Source organism: Notolepis coatsorum (genome assembly GCF_963971535.1).
Source record: "Notolepis coatsorum genome assembly, chromosome: 20".
Lineage (NCBI taxonomy): Eukaryota > Metazoa > Chordata > Actinopteri > Aulopiformes > Paralepididae > Notolepis > Notolepis coatsorum.
The window spans coordinates 30,228,523-30,244,045 of NC_140184.1; the positions used below are offsets into that span (position 1 = coordinate 30,228,523).

Consider the following 15,523-nt stretch of genomic DNA (forward strand, 5'->3'; position numbering starts at 1 on the left):
CTTCCCAACTCTAGGCCCTGCCCTACTCAATATCTTCAACACCGCTTTGTCTACTGGCGTGGTGCCCTTGGCCTTTAAATCAGCCGTCATTAAACCACTACTTAAAAAACCGAACCTCGACCCTCTAATCTTGAAAAACTACAGACCCATCTCAAATCTTCCGTTCCTATCCAAAATATTAGAACGGATTGTTGCAACGCAACTTACTGACCATCTATCAAACAATAATCTTAATGAATCTTTTCAATCTGGCTTTAGAGCCTTACACTCCACCGAAACGGCGGTTACCAAAGTCACAAATGACTTACTGCTCTCTCTCAACTCAAACCAAACTTCTGTGCTCTTATTGCTTGATCTCAGTGCAGCCTTTGACACGTCGACCTGTTAAGCCTTAAGGTCCCCCTATAGGACCCCCTGCTTTTCTTTATCATAAATCGATCAATAGAGACCGTATTAGATCCCCAATTATCATATCATGGGGTATCATTGGAAAGCCACACTCATTGGCTGCAACCCTGTGCAAAGAATTTCGAGATCGCCAAATGATTGACGGAACTAGAGCTCTGGGAGTCGGGGGTGGTAATGTGTACTTTTGCGTACTTTGGGGCACGCCTCACATATCGGCATGTAACTCGAGAACCGCTGAACGGATTTTGTCACCTGAAAGGGGAATCGACAGGCAACAAATAGGGCTTTAATTATATCTATATATTGTATTAAAAGAAATGCACACCCGAGCCACTAGAGGTCGGCAAAGAATCGTCCACATGTGGGCCATTGGATGTTAAGAGGTTAATGTTTTTAAATTAAAAAAAAATTGTAGCAAAGAGTAAAGACCATAACCCTATCAAAAACAGTAGTTAAAGTGTATATTTTCATTTTACCGATGTTTTATACGATTTATCGGAAATACGAATTTATCAGAAAATGCTAATTATCGTAAAAACCGCAAGGAAATGACTAAATCCAGATTCAACCCTGCCATTGGAAAGAGGAGCATTTTCCCTATCCATAGATGTATGATTTGGCCATAATAAGGTCAAGGTCAAGTTCAAGGTCAAATATGAATTTATAATTAAAATCGATTATCATTAATTACTGTATCTACAAATCCTTCTGTTTAATCATCTTCCCTTTATTCATTTGCTTAGATTTTTTGTACACATGATCTCAATAAGGTGGTGAATGAGCTCAGTGAGCATTTTCTCCTACCCGTATATATTTTTGATCAAAGATTTAAATTTTCTTTTATTATTATTACTTTTTTTTCTTTTTTCTTTTCTTTTTTCTTTTTTCTTTTTTTTGTCTACTTTATTTTTCATTTATTTTAGGTATTGTGCGGTTATATGTAGTCATGTATTGTATGTTTGCATATGCAACTTGCAATGGGCCTGGTCTACAAGATACACGACACGACCAAGGTACCCATGTACATGTCAAAATACTTCCCAAAGGTCAGTGAATACCACGATCACAACACCAGAGGGAGCTCCACAAATCATGTCAAACCCAGATTCGGCTCAAATAAGGGACTAAACACGTTTCGCAATTATGCCACATCAATGTGGAACGCCCTACCCAAAGCTGTAAAGGAATGTGGATCACTACCCACTTTCAAAACCTCTCTCAAGGGACACCTACGGGAGACTGCAATTCAACACTGGCCCCTGTAAATATCCTAACCCAATCATTCCAACCCCCTCCAATGTACAGTCATTTACCTAGTATGGTTTTGTCAATAGTTCAATGTACAATTGTGTTTGTTTGTACAGTGTCTCCTCCCCCCCCCCCTCAATGTACAGTGTTACTTGTTTATACAGTATGCCCCCCGCCCCCCCCCCCCCCCCCCCAACCACCTCCAATGTAAATTACCCAGTATGGTTGTCAATATCCCAATGTACCCAACCCCCCCCACCCAACCTCCAATGTACAGTTTCTACGTCAAATGTATATACTCCCTTTTCTTGACTCCTTCTGTATCACAAACAGTACTGTATTTGCAAATCTGGTATGTCATAAATGTATAGATGTAGCAGTACTGACTATCTGTATGTCATGTATGTCATATATGTCTATATGAATTGAAAATGGGGGACCCTGATGGAAACAAGACAAACGTCTTTCTCAGGTCTGCATCCCCTTAACAATTGTATGTATTGAGCCGTACTGTATTGTACCCATTCTGCAATCTGTTAAATAAAGTTTTCATTCATTCATTCATTCATTCATCCTTCGTCTGTGCTTCTACCCTGTACCACAGTTTAGTCAATGCTTTCTTGGCTGCTACTAATAGTATCTTAATCAGATACTTGTCTTCTCCCTGAATGACTTTCTGTGACAAGTTCCCTAGGTATAGTACTAGACCTGTCTGGGGTATTTCATATCCTACTATTTCATTTATTATCTCTCCTATCTCTTCCCAATAGTTTCTTATTTTCTGACATTCCCAGAATATGTGTGTGTGGTTCGCTACTTCTTGCCCACATTTTCTCCAACATGGCTTTTGTGTTGGCATGTAATTCCCTGTATTTCTGGTGTTATAAAGAATCTAATTATGTTTTTCCACCCAACCTCCCTCCATATCCTTGATCCTGTGGTTGATTGTTGTATCTTACATGTGTTATACCATTCCTCCTCTGTTATCTCTATTTCAAATTTTTTCTCCCACTTTTCTTTTATATACAAGGTTGTAATTTCCTTCTGTGCTGGTCCATTGTCTATGTTATTTATTTCACGTCAGCTGTTTCATCTGTTCCATATTTGCTGATCGAGGTTTGTTTTCTATGTTAGTTCTCTACTCTAGTTTTTTTTCCTCCAGTGTGTCAACTGAAGTATAATCTGTGTTTTGGATTTCTCTTTTGCCTCTGAACATTATTATTTTTGTTGTTAAACACGCTTGGACCCTCCATCTGCCGTCTCTGTCCTACAATTAAGTCCTAGAGACACCTTTGCGTACATGTTCTTATATAATAAATAGTGCTGTCAATAGATAAAAAAATTATTACTAATTAATCTCACAATTTTCTGTAATTAATCTAGATTAAAAAAGTGCATTTTTCTACTTAAGACCGAAGCTTGTTCCTGGAAAATCTCCCATTCAAATTGGCAAAAGATCGCCTCACCTATCTTGGTCTGACCATACCCAAAGATCCTAAATTAATATTTAAATTGAACTTTGCAGACTATGTTTCAAGGCTAAAACAATGCATTGAAAATTGGAAAGTGCTACCCCTCTCCATGATAGGCCGCATAAACTCTGTCAAGATGGTTTCTCTCCCCAGATTCCTATACATTTGTGAAAATCTTCCCATCTTTCTCACAAAGTCTTTTTTCAAAGAACTGGACTCTGTAATTCTGTCTTACATCTGGAATTATAAGAATCACAGAATCTCAAAAATGCACTTGCAAAAACCTAAATCTGAGGGAGGGCTGGCCTTGCCAGTATTTAGGCACTACTACTGGGCTGCCAATGTAAGGGCTCTGATGTACTGGCGGCAGGGGACAACAGGTGAATTGACTCCTGGGGCCCCCTTGTGGCTGAGAATGGAGGCTAATTCCCTTATTAACTCATCCTTGCCAGCTATGCTATTTGTCAAACCAGGGGTACCCGGGATCTTAAGAAGCTTGAAACTAAGTTTTGTCGTGGAAAACTCTGTCAGAATTTTAAATCAAATCAGGGGTGCTTTTAGCCCTCTAGATGTTTCTATCCATATGCACCAATCTGTTTTAATAACACTTTTTCGGCTCCATGGACAGACGGGGGTTACCTTGCCTGGAGTGGGAAGGGGCTAGCTTCCATTAAGGACTTATACATAGACGGTCACTTTGCATCCTTCGATCTACTAAAGAGGAAGTTTGAGTTGCCCGGCACCAACTGGCTCAGATTTTTACAAGTCAGAAATTATGTTAGATCCAAAGTTCAGGCTTTCTAAGAGCTCCCAATTGAACATTCTTTCTTTGATATATTGCTGAGCCCTCCCCACTCCAAGCACCTCATCTCTAGGTTTGTGTGTCTGTTTGACAACTGTAATATGGCCTCTACTGAGAAGATTAAAGAACAATGGCAGGAGGAACTCGGTATTGATCTATCTGATATTGTATGGGATAGGAGTCTGTCTATAGTACAACTTGGCTCAGTCAATAGTAGACACCAGCTGATCCAATTTAAAGTTGTGCATCGTCTCCACTATACTCTAAGCATAGATCGCACAAGATCTACCCCTCTGTTTCACCTCTGTGCGACAGGTGCCAGGTATCAGAGGGTACACTTTCTCATGCCTTCTGGTTTTGCCCTTCAGGATTCTGGGCCAAAATATTTGACTGGTACTCTAAGGCCTACAAGATAACTCTACAGCCGGGGGCAGAGCTTGCCATCTTCGGCTGCTCTGAGTCCTCTCTGAGCTTTCCTACAGCTGTACAACAATCTTTGACACTGGGGACAACGGTTGCTAAAAAACAAATACTGATGGAGTGGAAGTCCTCCTCAGCTCCTTCTTTCCAACTGTGGAAAGAACCGATTCACTTAAAAGGTTTTCAAAAATCTGGGACCCGTTCTTAGCCTATCTCGATGAGGCTAGAGGCGGCAGCTGATTCGCCCGTCTGATCTCACAGTCCCCCTATGAGGGACCCCAAACACAATATTTCTCAGTCATGTATGGCTGGTAACCGTGTTGTACTAGCAAATGTAAAAAATGTGTTATTATTATAATTTTTTCTTTAATGCATTTTTTTTACTTTCACTGTCTGTGTGTTTGTATGTCATGTTGGTATACAGTTTGTCATGTTTGTACAATGTTCTGAAAAATGTAAAATAAAATATATAAAAAAAAAAGACCGAAGCTTGTAACAGATATTTACTTGAGTAAAATCATGGAATTAATGTAAAATCAACACAAAGAAAGTATATTTAGATTCAAAGACTATTTTAATAGCTTTCTTTGAATACAGTTTCTCTCCTGTGAAATACAAATGTTCAACAAAACCATCAACATTGACTCAGCTAGACCTCTTTCTTATATCCGCGGCGCTAAAATTGAAGATTTTTCACTCCATAGATTAATCTAGATTAATTTATTTTAATGCTTTAAATAATTTAAAATAATCTCAAATTAAAGCATTAATTTTGACAGCCCTAATAATAAATTATCGGATGACAAAACTTCATGAACCTCTTCCCATTTGTCTAGTGATGATCCTTGAGAGGTACAGTAAATCAATAAATCTGCATTAGGCACAATGGATAGGTGTAAACCAAACTTGTGAACGGAGCTCTTTGGTGCTGCTTTGGTTATAAAGAGTTGATATGTGGCCAGTGGTGAAATCAATTGGGCAGTATTGAATCACAGGTGTGACTATCTGTATGGCCGTGTTCAATGTTTCCTTGCTCTTTAGTTTGGCTCAGAGGGAATTTCATATCTGACTGCTCAATCTAATATATAGTATGTATATGAGCTGTATTAACAACACAATGATTCAGTATCTTCATATGACAGACGCCCCATGAGGACAACATTCTCTCTCATTAACTCTCTGTATCTCTTCACATTATAACAAGTCATTTATGGGGTTTTGTCACCCCTTTCTCTCTCACATTGGCATTATTTAGATCTCTGGTGCCAGGATGACAAGGAACATCAACCATTGATCTTTGTTAGATATGATATAATGGCATTATGAATGGTATATTTAGGTCGTTGTTGTCCCCTGATAAAACAAAAGCAACTATCTCCCTGAATGGCCATTTCTGCCTAATATAATGTGTTTATAGACCTGTATTTCTGAGTTGTATTAGGCCTATACTATATCATTGGCTATCTATTGAAGGAGATAGACTGGACTTCTCCTTAAAGCTTGGTCAATATCTGGTGGTTATGTAATATAGTGCATATTTAGTTTATAGTTTTAGTTTATTTATAGCCTATTTATTGTTATAATTTATAGTTATAGCTTATCGTTATAGTTTGTATTTGTATAGATAGAAATATACATTGTGTACCATGTTTACAAATCTACTACAGTTGAGGAGCCTGGAAAAACAAGCATCTCACATTTGTCTGAATGCATGCACATTTAAAAAACTGTCAATAAAATAATCTGAATCTGAATGAGTTGGAAATCAAGATTATAATTTAGAAAAGTCACCCTCTCACAGCAATTGGCTCCCCAGCTAAACATTCCAGTAAAGGTTGGTGGTAACCTCAGTGTTTGTGAGCCAGCAGCTGTATTAATAAGGATGTGGAGTTATGGGAATAATACAGAAAAACATTCTCATTCTCCAAGGATTTACGACAAAAAGGGCTTTCTCTTAGGGACATTTGAGACCTTTTCGGGACGATTTTGGGATTAACCAACCGTCCCAATAAAACATATATAATTCATATTATATTATAATATATTGTCTATATTCATGTCTTGCCCGAAAAGGTCTCAAATGGCCCTAAGAGAAAGCCCTTTTTGTCGTAAGTCCGTTGGAGAATGAGACCAAGACGGTGCTTCCCTCTCTCTCTCTCTTAAATAAACCTTTTGTTGTAGATTTCAAGAATATGTCACCTTGGATGTGTCTGTTATGTGTAATTCAATAGTACAATATGTCATTTAATGCAATATATGTGTCTAAAAGGTCATGGACTTACTGCACAAGTACTTGGTTATAGAGCACATGTATTTATTTTACAAAAATAAGTAATTCATATTTCCATGATCAAATAAAATTATAATTAAACCACCACCTACATTAATGTGGAAACGAAATGAGGTACACGACTATACAGTACTAGTGATAGCTGTTTTGGATATACTAGTTTTAATATCTTATATCACAGGCATGTTGAGGCCACTTCATCATAGAGCCTATCACAGTAGAGTAAGTTCACCTCTTATGTTAAATATGGGAATTTACAAAGAGAGTAATGTAAAGGTATACAGTAAATAATTGTAACTCTTAACATTATTGAAATTACAAAGATTCTTTGTAAATTCATTCATGCACAGTCAAGTTGTGCAGCATTAGAGCATATTGTATCATTCCACAAATTATTTGAGCAAAATGGAAACATACAAAAATTACACTGGACTACATAACATGTCCTGGTATTTTTGGAAGAGGTTCTGTAATTGACTTATATCAAACCCTGCCCTCTTTTCTTGGTCCTCCAATCACAACTGCAGCAATACAATTCTGGAGCTATCAGCAATACTGCAGTTCCAAATATTACGAATATTGTTTCCATTTCACACAGCAGCACAGCACAATACCACAGCGTTTTAAAAAAGAACAGCCACTTTGTGGAGATCAAAATCTATCTCACATTTTCAAATACCACTGTTGGGATCAGCCAGAATTCATTCAGCTGCTTTGTAGCAGTACACTCCGTGCTTATGATGAAGAGGAGGGAATCCGAAGCTGCGCACCCCTGGCTCAGATGGACCACAGTTTCCACGGGCTCTGGTTATGGGGTAGCGGAGGCTTCCGTCAGCCAGCCAGCCGGCATCGCAGCGGTCCAGTCCCTTGAATTTCCAGGCAGCATAGAGCTGCCCCACCTTGGCCATCTCAGCTCCGTTCTCCTGACAGGCCTGCTGCGCCTCAGTCAGGTTAAGCTTGAAGGGTTCCTCGAGATAAAACACCTCCCCTAGTGAAGAGAAACATACACAACAATAGCATAAGTTAGAAATTATTTCTGCAGATTATATGTCAATGCTGTGCTAGCTCACAATGGGTCTGGGTGCAGGAATTCTTAACTGACTAATACCTGTTTATTATATTCATGTGTCCCCTGTGTCCACTGAACGCTATGAAAACCAGAGACAAAAAATGCTTGTAACTTTATAAAAGTCAGACAAAGCTTACCAAAAGCTCAAACAGTGAACTCCAAGCCCACATGGTTGAACAAAAAATTCAAAGAAACAGACTAAGAAATGACGTAAACACCATGATCAAAACCGCAAAAAAAAATTCATCAATGACAAAACTGAGGGAAACAAAAACAAACCTTGCCAACTTGGAAATTACTCAACAACCAACTAGGCTGCAGCAAAAAACTAAAAACCAGATTTACACATAAACATAAAGACAGAAAACACTCTCATCACAGACAAACTGGATGTGGCCAAATACCTAAACATATTCTTTACAAACATAGCCACAACACTGGTTAATAAACTACCCTCCCACTCAGGGCATTATGGGGTAGAACACATAGTAGCATACTACAAAAACCTAGGGGTACGCAAAGGCGACTTCAAACTGGAAATGGTAACAACAGATGAGGTACTCAAAAAACTAACCTAACCTAACCTAACCTAACCAACCTAACAAGGCCACTGGCCATGACAACATCCCCTCCAAATTCCTCAGAGACTCAGCAGCCGCCATCACCCCAGTCATCACACACATAATAAACCTCTCCATAAAACAGGAACACGTTCCCAAGGACTTCAAAATTGCGAGAGTGACCCCCCTGCACAAAAAGGGCAGCAAATTAGACCCAGGGAACTACCGCCCTGTTTCTATTCTTACCTCCATCTCGAAAGTCATGGAAAAAATAGTCTACGAACAGGTCGAAAAGTACCTAGCGGAAAAAAATCGAATCTACGAATTCCAATCTGGCTTCAGAACATCCCACTCCACTGACACATGCCTTCTCTATTTGAACGACCACATCAAACAAGAGGTGGACGCGGGCAAATACTGCGGCATGGTCATGTTGGACCTACAAAAGGCCTTCGACACTGTCAATCACTCCATTCTGATTGACAAGCTAAAAGCAATTGGTTTTGATAGTCTATCAGTGAGCTGGATGCAATCCTACCTGGAGGGGAGAGAACAGATGGTGGAGGTAAACGGTACTCAATCCCCCCCACTCACAGTGAGCTGTGGTGTTCCACAAGGAAGCATACTAGGACCGCTACTGTTCCTAATTTATGCAAATGACATGTCGTCAGCTTGTGACTGCAACTTGTTCTTGTTCTCGGGCGACTCAGCCCTGCTGACAAGAACAAGTTACAGGTTGAAAAAACCCTCAGCTCAGAACTCGACAGAATCTGCACATGTCTCGCTGATAACAAACTATCATTACACCTGGGTAAAACAGAGTCCATTCTCTTCGGATCAAATAACAAACTAAGCAAGACCGACGGCTTCTCAGTTACAGTGGGTGACAATATTGTCACAAGGAAAGATGAAATTACATACCTGGGTTCCATCCTAGAGGAAAATCGTTCCTGCGACAAAATGGCATCCAATGTAATAAAAAAAGTCAACCAACGAACTAGATTCTTGTACCGGATCTCCTCTCTGGTAAACAAGAATACCCTGAAGACTCTGGCAGGAGCACTCATTCAAGGGTACTACGACTAGGCTTGCACCTCATGGTACCAAAGCACCTCAAAGGCGCTAAAAACAAGATTACAAACATCACAAAACAAACTGGTCAGACTACTACTTGACCTTACTCCTAGAACCCACCTCACCCCTGCCCCCTTTGACTACCTAGGATGGCTTAGAGTAGACGACAGACAACAACTTGCAATGGGCCTGGTCTACAAGATACACTACACCATACAGGTACCCATGTACATGTCGAAATACTTCCCAAAGAACACCAGAGGGAGTTCCACAAATCATGTTCAACCCAGATTCGGCACAAACAAGGGACTAAACCCTTTTCGCAATTATGCCACAACATGGCGCGGTGATACACATACGTCTGTCTCAAGACTTAGTCCTGCATGTATCAACAAATGTGCATGTTGGTGTGAATTTATGTGTGTGCCATTATTACTATCAACTGTAATAATTGTGTAATATTACTAAACTGAGCTGTATGTGTATGAACCAAGCATCTACCTGTACTTTATTTGTGACAATAAACTACTACTACTACTACAATGTGGAACGCCCTACCCACAGCCGTAAAAAGATGTGAATCCCTACCCACATTCAAAACCGCTCTTAACACTTTGAGTGCCAACGACGAGATTTCTCGTTAGTTCATGCCAACCGTTGAGTGCCAGAGAGACGAGAGATCTAGTTTTTGATCGTTATTTTTTTAATTATCGATTTCCATTCATTTTTCATCAATCTAGCCTCACGTTACCAGTGGGGATCTGTCTGAACTCGAACAGGGAAAATACTGCCCCCTATCGTCTCTCCGGATGGTACTGCACCTCTTTGGATTGGATTGAATGAAACGCATGGAGAAAAAAAAGTCCTGCTTCCACATTTTACTTGTCAGACAAGTAACCGGAGACGATCCAAGTAATCGCCCACCACCAGAACAGCGGAAAATGTGTGTTTCCAGTACCCAGCGTTGGATCAATAAACGCGATCGATATTTGGAATGGCGATGAGGAATTGGAATAATCTTTTTGGAGAACATCTGATCTGAGGTAAGGAATCTATTTTACCAGTCTTGGGATAATCAGAGCTATTTTCACCTATATATCAGCATGTGCCATATGTGTGTATGTGTCTGTCTGTGTGTGTGTGTGTGTGTGCTATCAGGAAATAAGATAATCGATTTTCAGCCCGCTTCTATAGCGTGCATAAGTACACATATACTATCGATAATCTAGCGTTTATTTGAAAACGATTCATAAATAGGCCGAAAAATGATAACGTGTTTTGTGTATTCCAGTGTATTCCAGTAAAGGGCAATTATCACAGAATCTTCTGAAATTTTCTGGAACTTTCAAGAAACAAGCGTTTTTCAAAATGGTATAAAACGGAAATGAACCGATTAAAAAAACAATCCGTTTCGACAATGTTGACTGCAAACAAGTCATTGATAAGCGACGGCCATATTAGACACATAGCCATAATTTAAGATATAATTTATGCGTTCGCAAATATGAGAGCTCTATCATTGAAGTGGGTGGTGGCACGCAACAGGGTTCCGGGGCGCCTGTATATTTTCCCCAACGGAGTTTCACTTCCGCGTTCGGTTTGCGCGATCTGATTGGCCACTGACGTTTCTCTCAGCGCCAATCGCGTTACTCCTAACAAACTGGTTAAGCTTGGCGACTCTTTCAAAGTCGCTCTCTTTCGAAGTTGGTTAAGGTTAGGGTTAAGGTTAGGGTTAGGGTTAGTTGGTTAAAGTTAGGGTTAAGGTTAGTTGGTTAAGGTTAGGGTTAGGGTTAGTTGGTTAAGGTTAGGGTTAAGGTTAGGGTTAGGGTTAGGGTTAGGGTTAGTTGGTTAAGGTTAGGGTAACAGCCTGCTGGCGCGATTGTTAGGAGTAACGCGATTGGCGCTGAAAAAAATTTCAGTGGCCAATCAGATCGCGCAAACCGAACGCGGGTGCTGCAGGATGGTGTGTAAACACATAGATACAGCATCCTCTACAGACCTGTTAGGCTGATAAGCAAACTGATACATGTCTAGCTTAACAATACTAGATAAATGATCACAGACAAACCTTCATAATGACAGAGTTCAGAGCGACGGGCCTGTAATCATTCAGACAAGCAGTGCTAGATTTCTTGGGCACGGGTATGACTATGGCAGATTTATAGCATGCCGGGACTTTAAGTGTGCTGAGAGACCAACCAGATCTGTAAAAACAGAAGCAAGTTGGTCAGCACCATTTTTCAGGGTAAATGTAGACACAAATGTAGGCCCTGCAGCCTTCCTAACATTTTGTTTGCAGAGTAAGGCTCTAACTTGATGCTTGGTGTAATCATATGTAGACCCTGCCAAACCCCTTTTGTGTCCCCAGCTTTCAATTTGTCCTCAAGACTATCTCTGTACATAGACAGTTATGTGTTAGGGTGTATGTACAGAGGCAGTTATGTGTTAGGGTGTTGTACATAGACCGTTATGTGTTAGGGTGTTGTACATAGACCGTTATGTGTTAGGGTGTTGTACATAGACAGTTATGTGTTAGGGTGTTATACAGAGACCGTTATGTGTTAGGGTGTTGTACAGAGGCAGTTATGTGTTAGGGTGTTGTACATAGACCGTTATGTGTTGGGGTGTTGTACATAGACAGTTATGTGTTAGGGTGTTATACAGAGACCGTTATGTGTTAGGGTGTTGTACAGAGGCAGTTATGTGTTAGGGTGTTGTACATAGACCGTTATGTGTTGGGGTGTTGTACATAGACAGTTATGTGTTAGGGTGTTATACAGAGACCGTTATGTGTTAGGGTGTTGTACATAGACAGTTATGTGTTAGGGTGTTATACAGAGACCGTTATGTGTTAGGGTGTTGTACATAGACCGTTATGTGTTAGGGTGTTATACAAAAAATATTTAGTCAGTATGAAAATCAAATGTGATCTGAATAGTGAGATATTTTCTTTTTTTTCTCTTTCTTTTGTTCTTTATTATTATTATTATTATTTAATTTTTTCTTGTTTAACTGTGGATTGTGTGTTTCTTGTATAATGGTATAAATTATTATTTGTGTAAATTAGGTTGTACGCCGACCATTAAGTAAATACTTGTTTAGTTTAGGAATAAGGGGCAGGTAACTATAAGATTTATTCTTCTTCCTGCTCCTTTTGTCCATGGAATGATATTTATGATTGTGTAATGAAGAAACTCTGATTGTATGATTCCATGTGGCAAATAAAAACTCTGAACTGAACTGAACTGTACATAGACAGTTATGTGTTAGGGTACGTGTGCAGTTATGGTAGGCCCATCACTCACCATGGAGTGCAGACGAGAAGCAGAAGACATCATATCGATGAAGGTGGCGGTGGCGGCTGCCGTAACTCCGGACCCCCGCGGGAAGGCCGTGCCCCCCACAAGGTATTCTAGGCTGAGTGATGGGGTACTGTACTGTCCCGTCAGCCAACCAGCCTGCGTTGCACCAGTCAAGCCCTTCCATCCAGGCCTGGAAGAGCTGCTGGAAGGTGGCCAGGACGGAGTCCTGCTCCTCGCAGGCTTCCTGGGCCCCCTGGAAGTTCAGGTGGTAGCGTCCACGGGGTGGCTGGTAGGGAAACACCACCCCTAAGAGTAAGGGGATGGAGGTTCAGTTCTGGAGTCATTTTGCCTTCGTGGTTGGTAAATGTGCCATTGCATTATGAGAGGTGGACCCACCTTGTAGCTCAAGGTCAACAAAAGCACTCTCATCCTCCAGTCCGTCTATGACCTCACAGCGATAGCGACCCGTGTCATTCAACTGAAGTTCAGTCATGAGAAGTGTGGCATCTCCTGGAAAGTCTTCCCTGAGACGTACACGGCCCCTGAACGAAAACACAGGCACTGATCATGTTATGGGAAAGGTTATTGTATGTACATGATTTGTAATGTTTTTTTGTACATTGAATAATGTTTTCTGCAATCGGAGCAAGAAAATAGCAGGTGTAGAGCTGGCATAAGATTTGTCTCTCATTTATCATGTATTGAAGGGTGCTTGACTGATTCATACTTCTGTCAGAGGGCAGCATAATTATCATGTATATTAATTGGCCAATCAGTAACCTGAAGTCCCCAAAAGTGCGATTGCGGGACCCAATAGCTACAAGCACATCCGTCTCATGGCCACCAATAGCAGGCTTCCAGGACCACTTGACCCGGACCGTCCTGGGGGAGCCAGGCTCCGGCTCATATCTGTACTTGCACGGCAAGGTGGCATCACCCCCTCGGACAGCAAACACAGGCAGATCGGTGGAGGAGTCCACACGGAGCTTCACACCATCAAAATGGACTGGAGGGAGTTAAGAGTTACACCAAGGGGTTAGAAAACGGAAGCATGAAACAAATGAATTAAATGGAAGTTCGAAAAAAAAAATATATATATATTATATTCAAAAACACTTTTCAAGGGAGTCATTACAAAGGAAAATAGAAAAAAAATCTAAACTAAAGAACATAGGTAAAACACATAGAACATGTGTAACATATATATATATAATTTTTTCTTTCTTTTTTAAATTAATTAATTAATGTATTTATTTATTATATTTAAATTTAAAAAAATATATAAAATAGTCCTATATTCACATAGGAATAAAACCTATCAAGACTCAATAATAATAATTATAATAATGGAGAATGCAAGTATTATGCATCTGTGACTGTGAATAATTTACATAATTATATTATTTTCGAATGCGAGTGTGGGATTTAACATGTCACTTGGCCTGAATACATACGCTGTCCTTTGCCTCTTCCACTGAGAAAGTCATGGTAGAAGAAGCTGTGGTCTCCAGGGACAGCCTGGGTCAGGCATGCAAGGAGCAGCTGAAGCCACATCATAAACAGAGGGTGAGCCGGTTCCATCATCCTATAGGTATAGACCGAGAAACTCATTTGAACAGGTGATCCTTTTGGGGTCAACATACAACAAGCAAGCCTGATGCCTATTCAGAGAGATCAGATTAGCTCTTTGGTCACAGATTAACTAATGATCTGCCTCTAGATCTTTCAAAAATTATTTTCAGGATCAGAGAAACCAATTTACATCATGTAGCCTACCCGATGTCCCAGCGGAGGGCGGTATGACACCATATGTTGTGTGTCAAAACGTCGATGTAAAATAGGCTGCATATAGTTTGAGTGATCAAGATCAAGACAATCAATTTGTTTTCCGTATGCAACTAGCTGAGAACACAATTGATTTGTAAAGAAACAATTGATATACTGCAAAATGATGACATAATAGCGTCATCATGTATGCCCTTATATGGCATATCAAGTAAACTTTTATTATATATATATATTTTTTGTAAAGCTTAATAGTCTAGTCTTCTAAGTGCGGTGAAAATAAAGATTGCTCATTGCTCAGCAAGAACAACGAACGGTACACCTGACCGCCAGGTAGCGGCCAAGAGAAACGAATATTCAATATTGCACATTTCTCCCAAAGGAATTCTAGATGTGTGTACACAACAAAATACGTAACAGTTTAGCCTCAACCCCTACCCTATCAATATTCCACAATACGGCAATGTTCATTATCTTTTCACCTACCGTAAAACTTCACTTGATAGGCATAAATCCTTCGACAATAGACTATATAAACCACTGGTGGAAGGGAGCCCGAAGAAGATGCGCGCGTCAGTAGCCTTGCAAATGCAGAGCCAATAAATGACAACACGAATGTCCCCAAGATGACGCAATGACCCCCAGGCCCCACCAATTCACACGCTTCTTGAAAACTGAAAGACTCAAAAAGGTGGGTTGAATTACTTACCCCAGTCACCCCCAGTGAGAAACTCGGAAAATGTAGGTTAGTTCAGCACTTTGAAATTAGTTACTAACCTATTTCTAATTAGAGCAACATGCGATAATTAATGATAATTGGCTGTAGCCTAACCGAACATGAATTGAACTGGCCTGCTTACAAACGATACCCCTGCAACATATTGACACTGCAGAGTGAAAGTACCAGGCTACCTGTGGTTAGAGCAAGAAAAGTGAAAATTGGAGGGTTGATGATTCAAGGGAAAGAACTGTCAAAATGTCATCCCGGTGTGTGTGTGTGTGTGTGTGTGTGTGTGTGGTGCACATGTGTGTTGGGGGGGGGGTCTCTCCCCAACACCAGTAAACCACAGCACTTGAATGGATGAAAGAGCAT

The 15,523-nt window shown here is 40.3% G+C and overlaps 1 protein-coding gene across 1 annotated transcript; it reads right to left on the reverse strand.

Annotated features, from left to right (window-relative positions):
* Positions 1-7,341: 7,341 nt before the first annotated feature.
* Positions 7,342-14,949, reverse strand: LOC311246852 (hyaluronan and proteoglycan link protein 3-like; the record flags this gene model as incomplete). Its single annotated transcript, XM_084337095.1, has 6 exons — positions 14,917-14,949; positions 14,100-14,230; positions 13,426-13,651; positions 13,042-13,187; positions 12,649-12,951; positions 7,342-7,628 (listed from the first exon to the last, which is right to left on the reverse strand). Exons 2-6 carry the CDS (start codon positions 14,227-14,229, stop codon positions 7,342-7,344), a joined length of 1,092 nt encoding a protein of 363 aa, XP_084193221.1. The 5' UTR covers position 14,230; positions 14,917-14,949.
* Between the last annotated feature and the right edge of the window lie 574 nt (positions 14,950-15,523).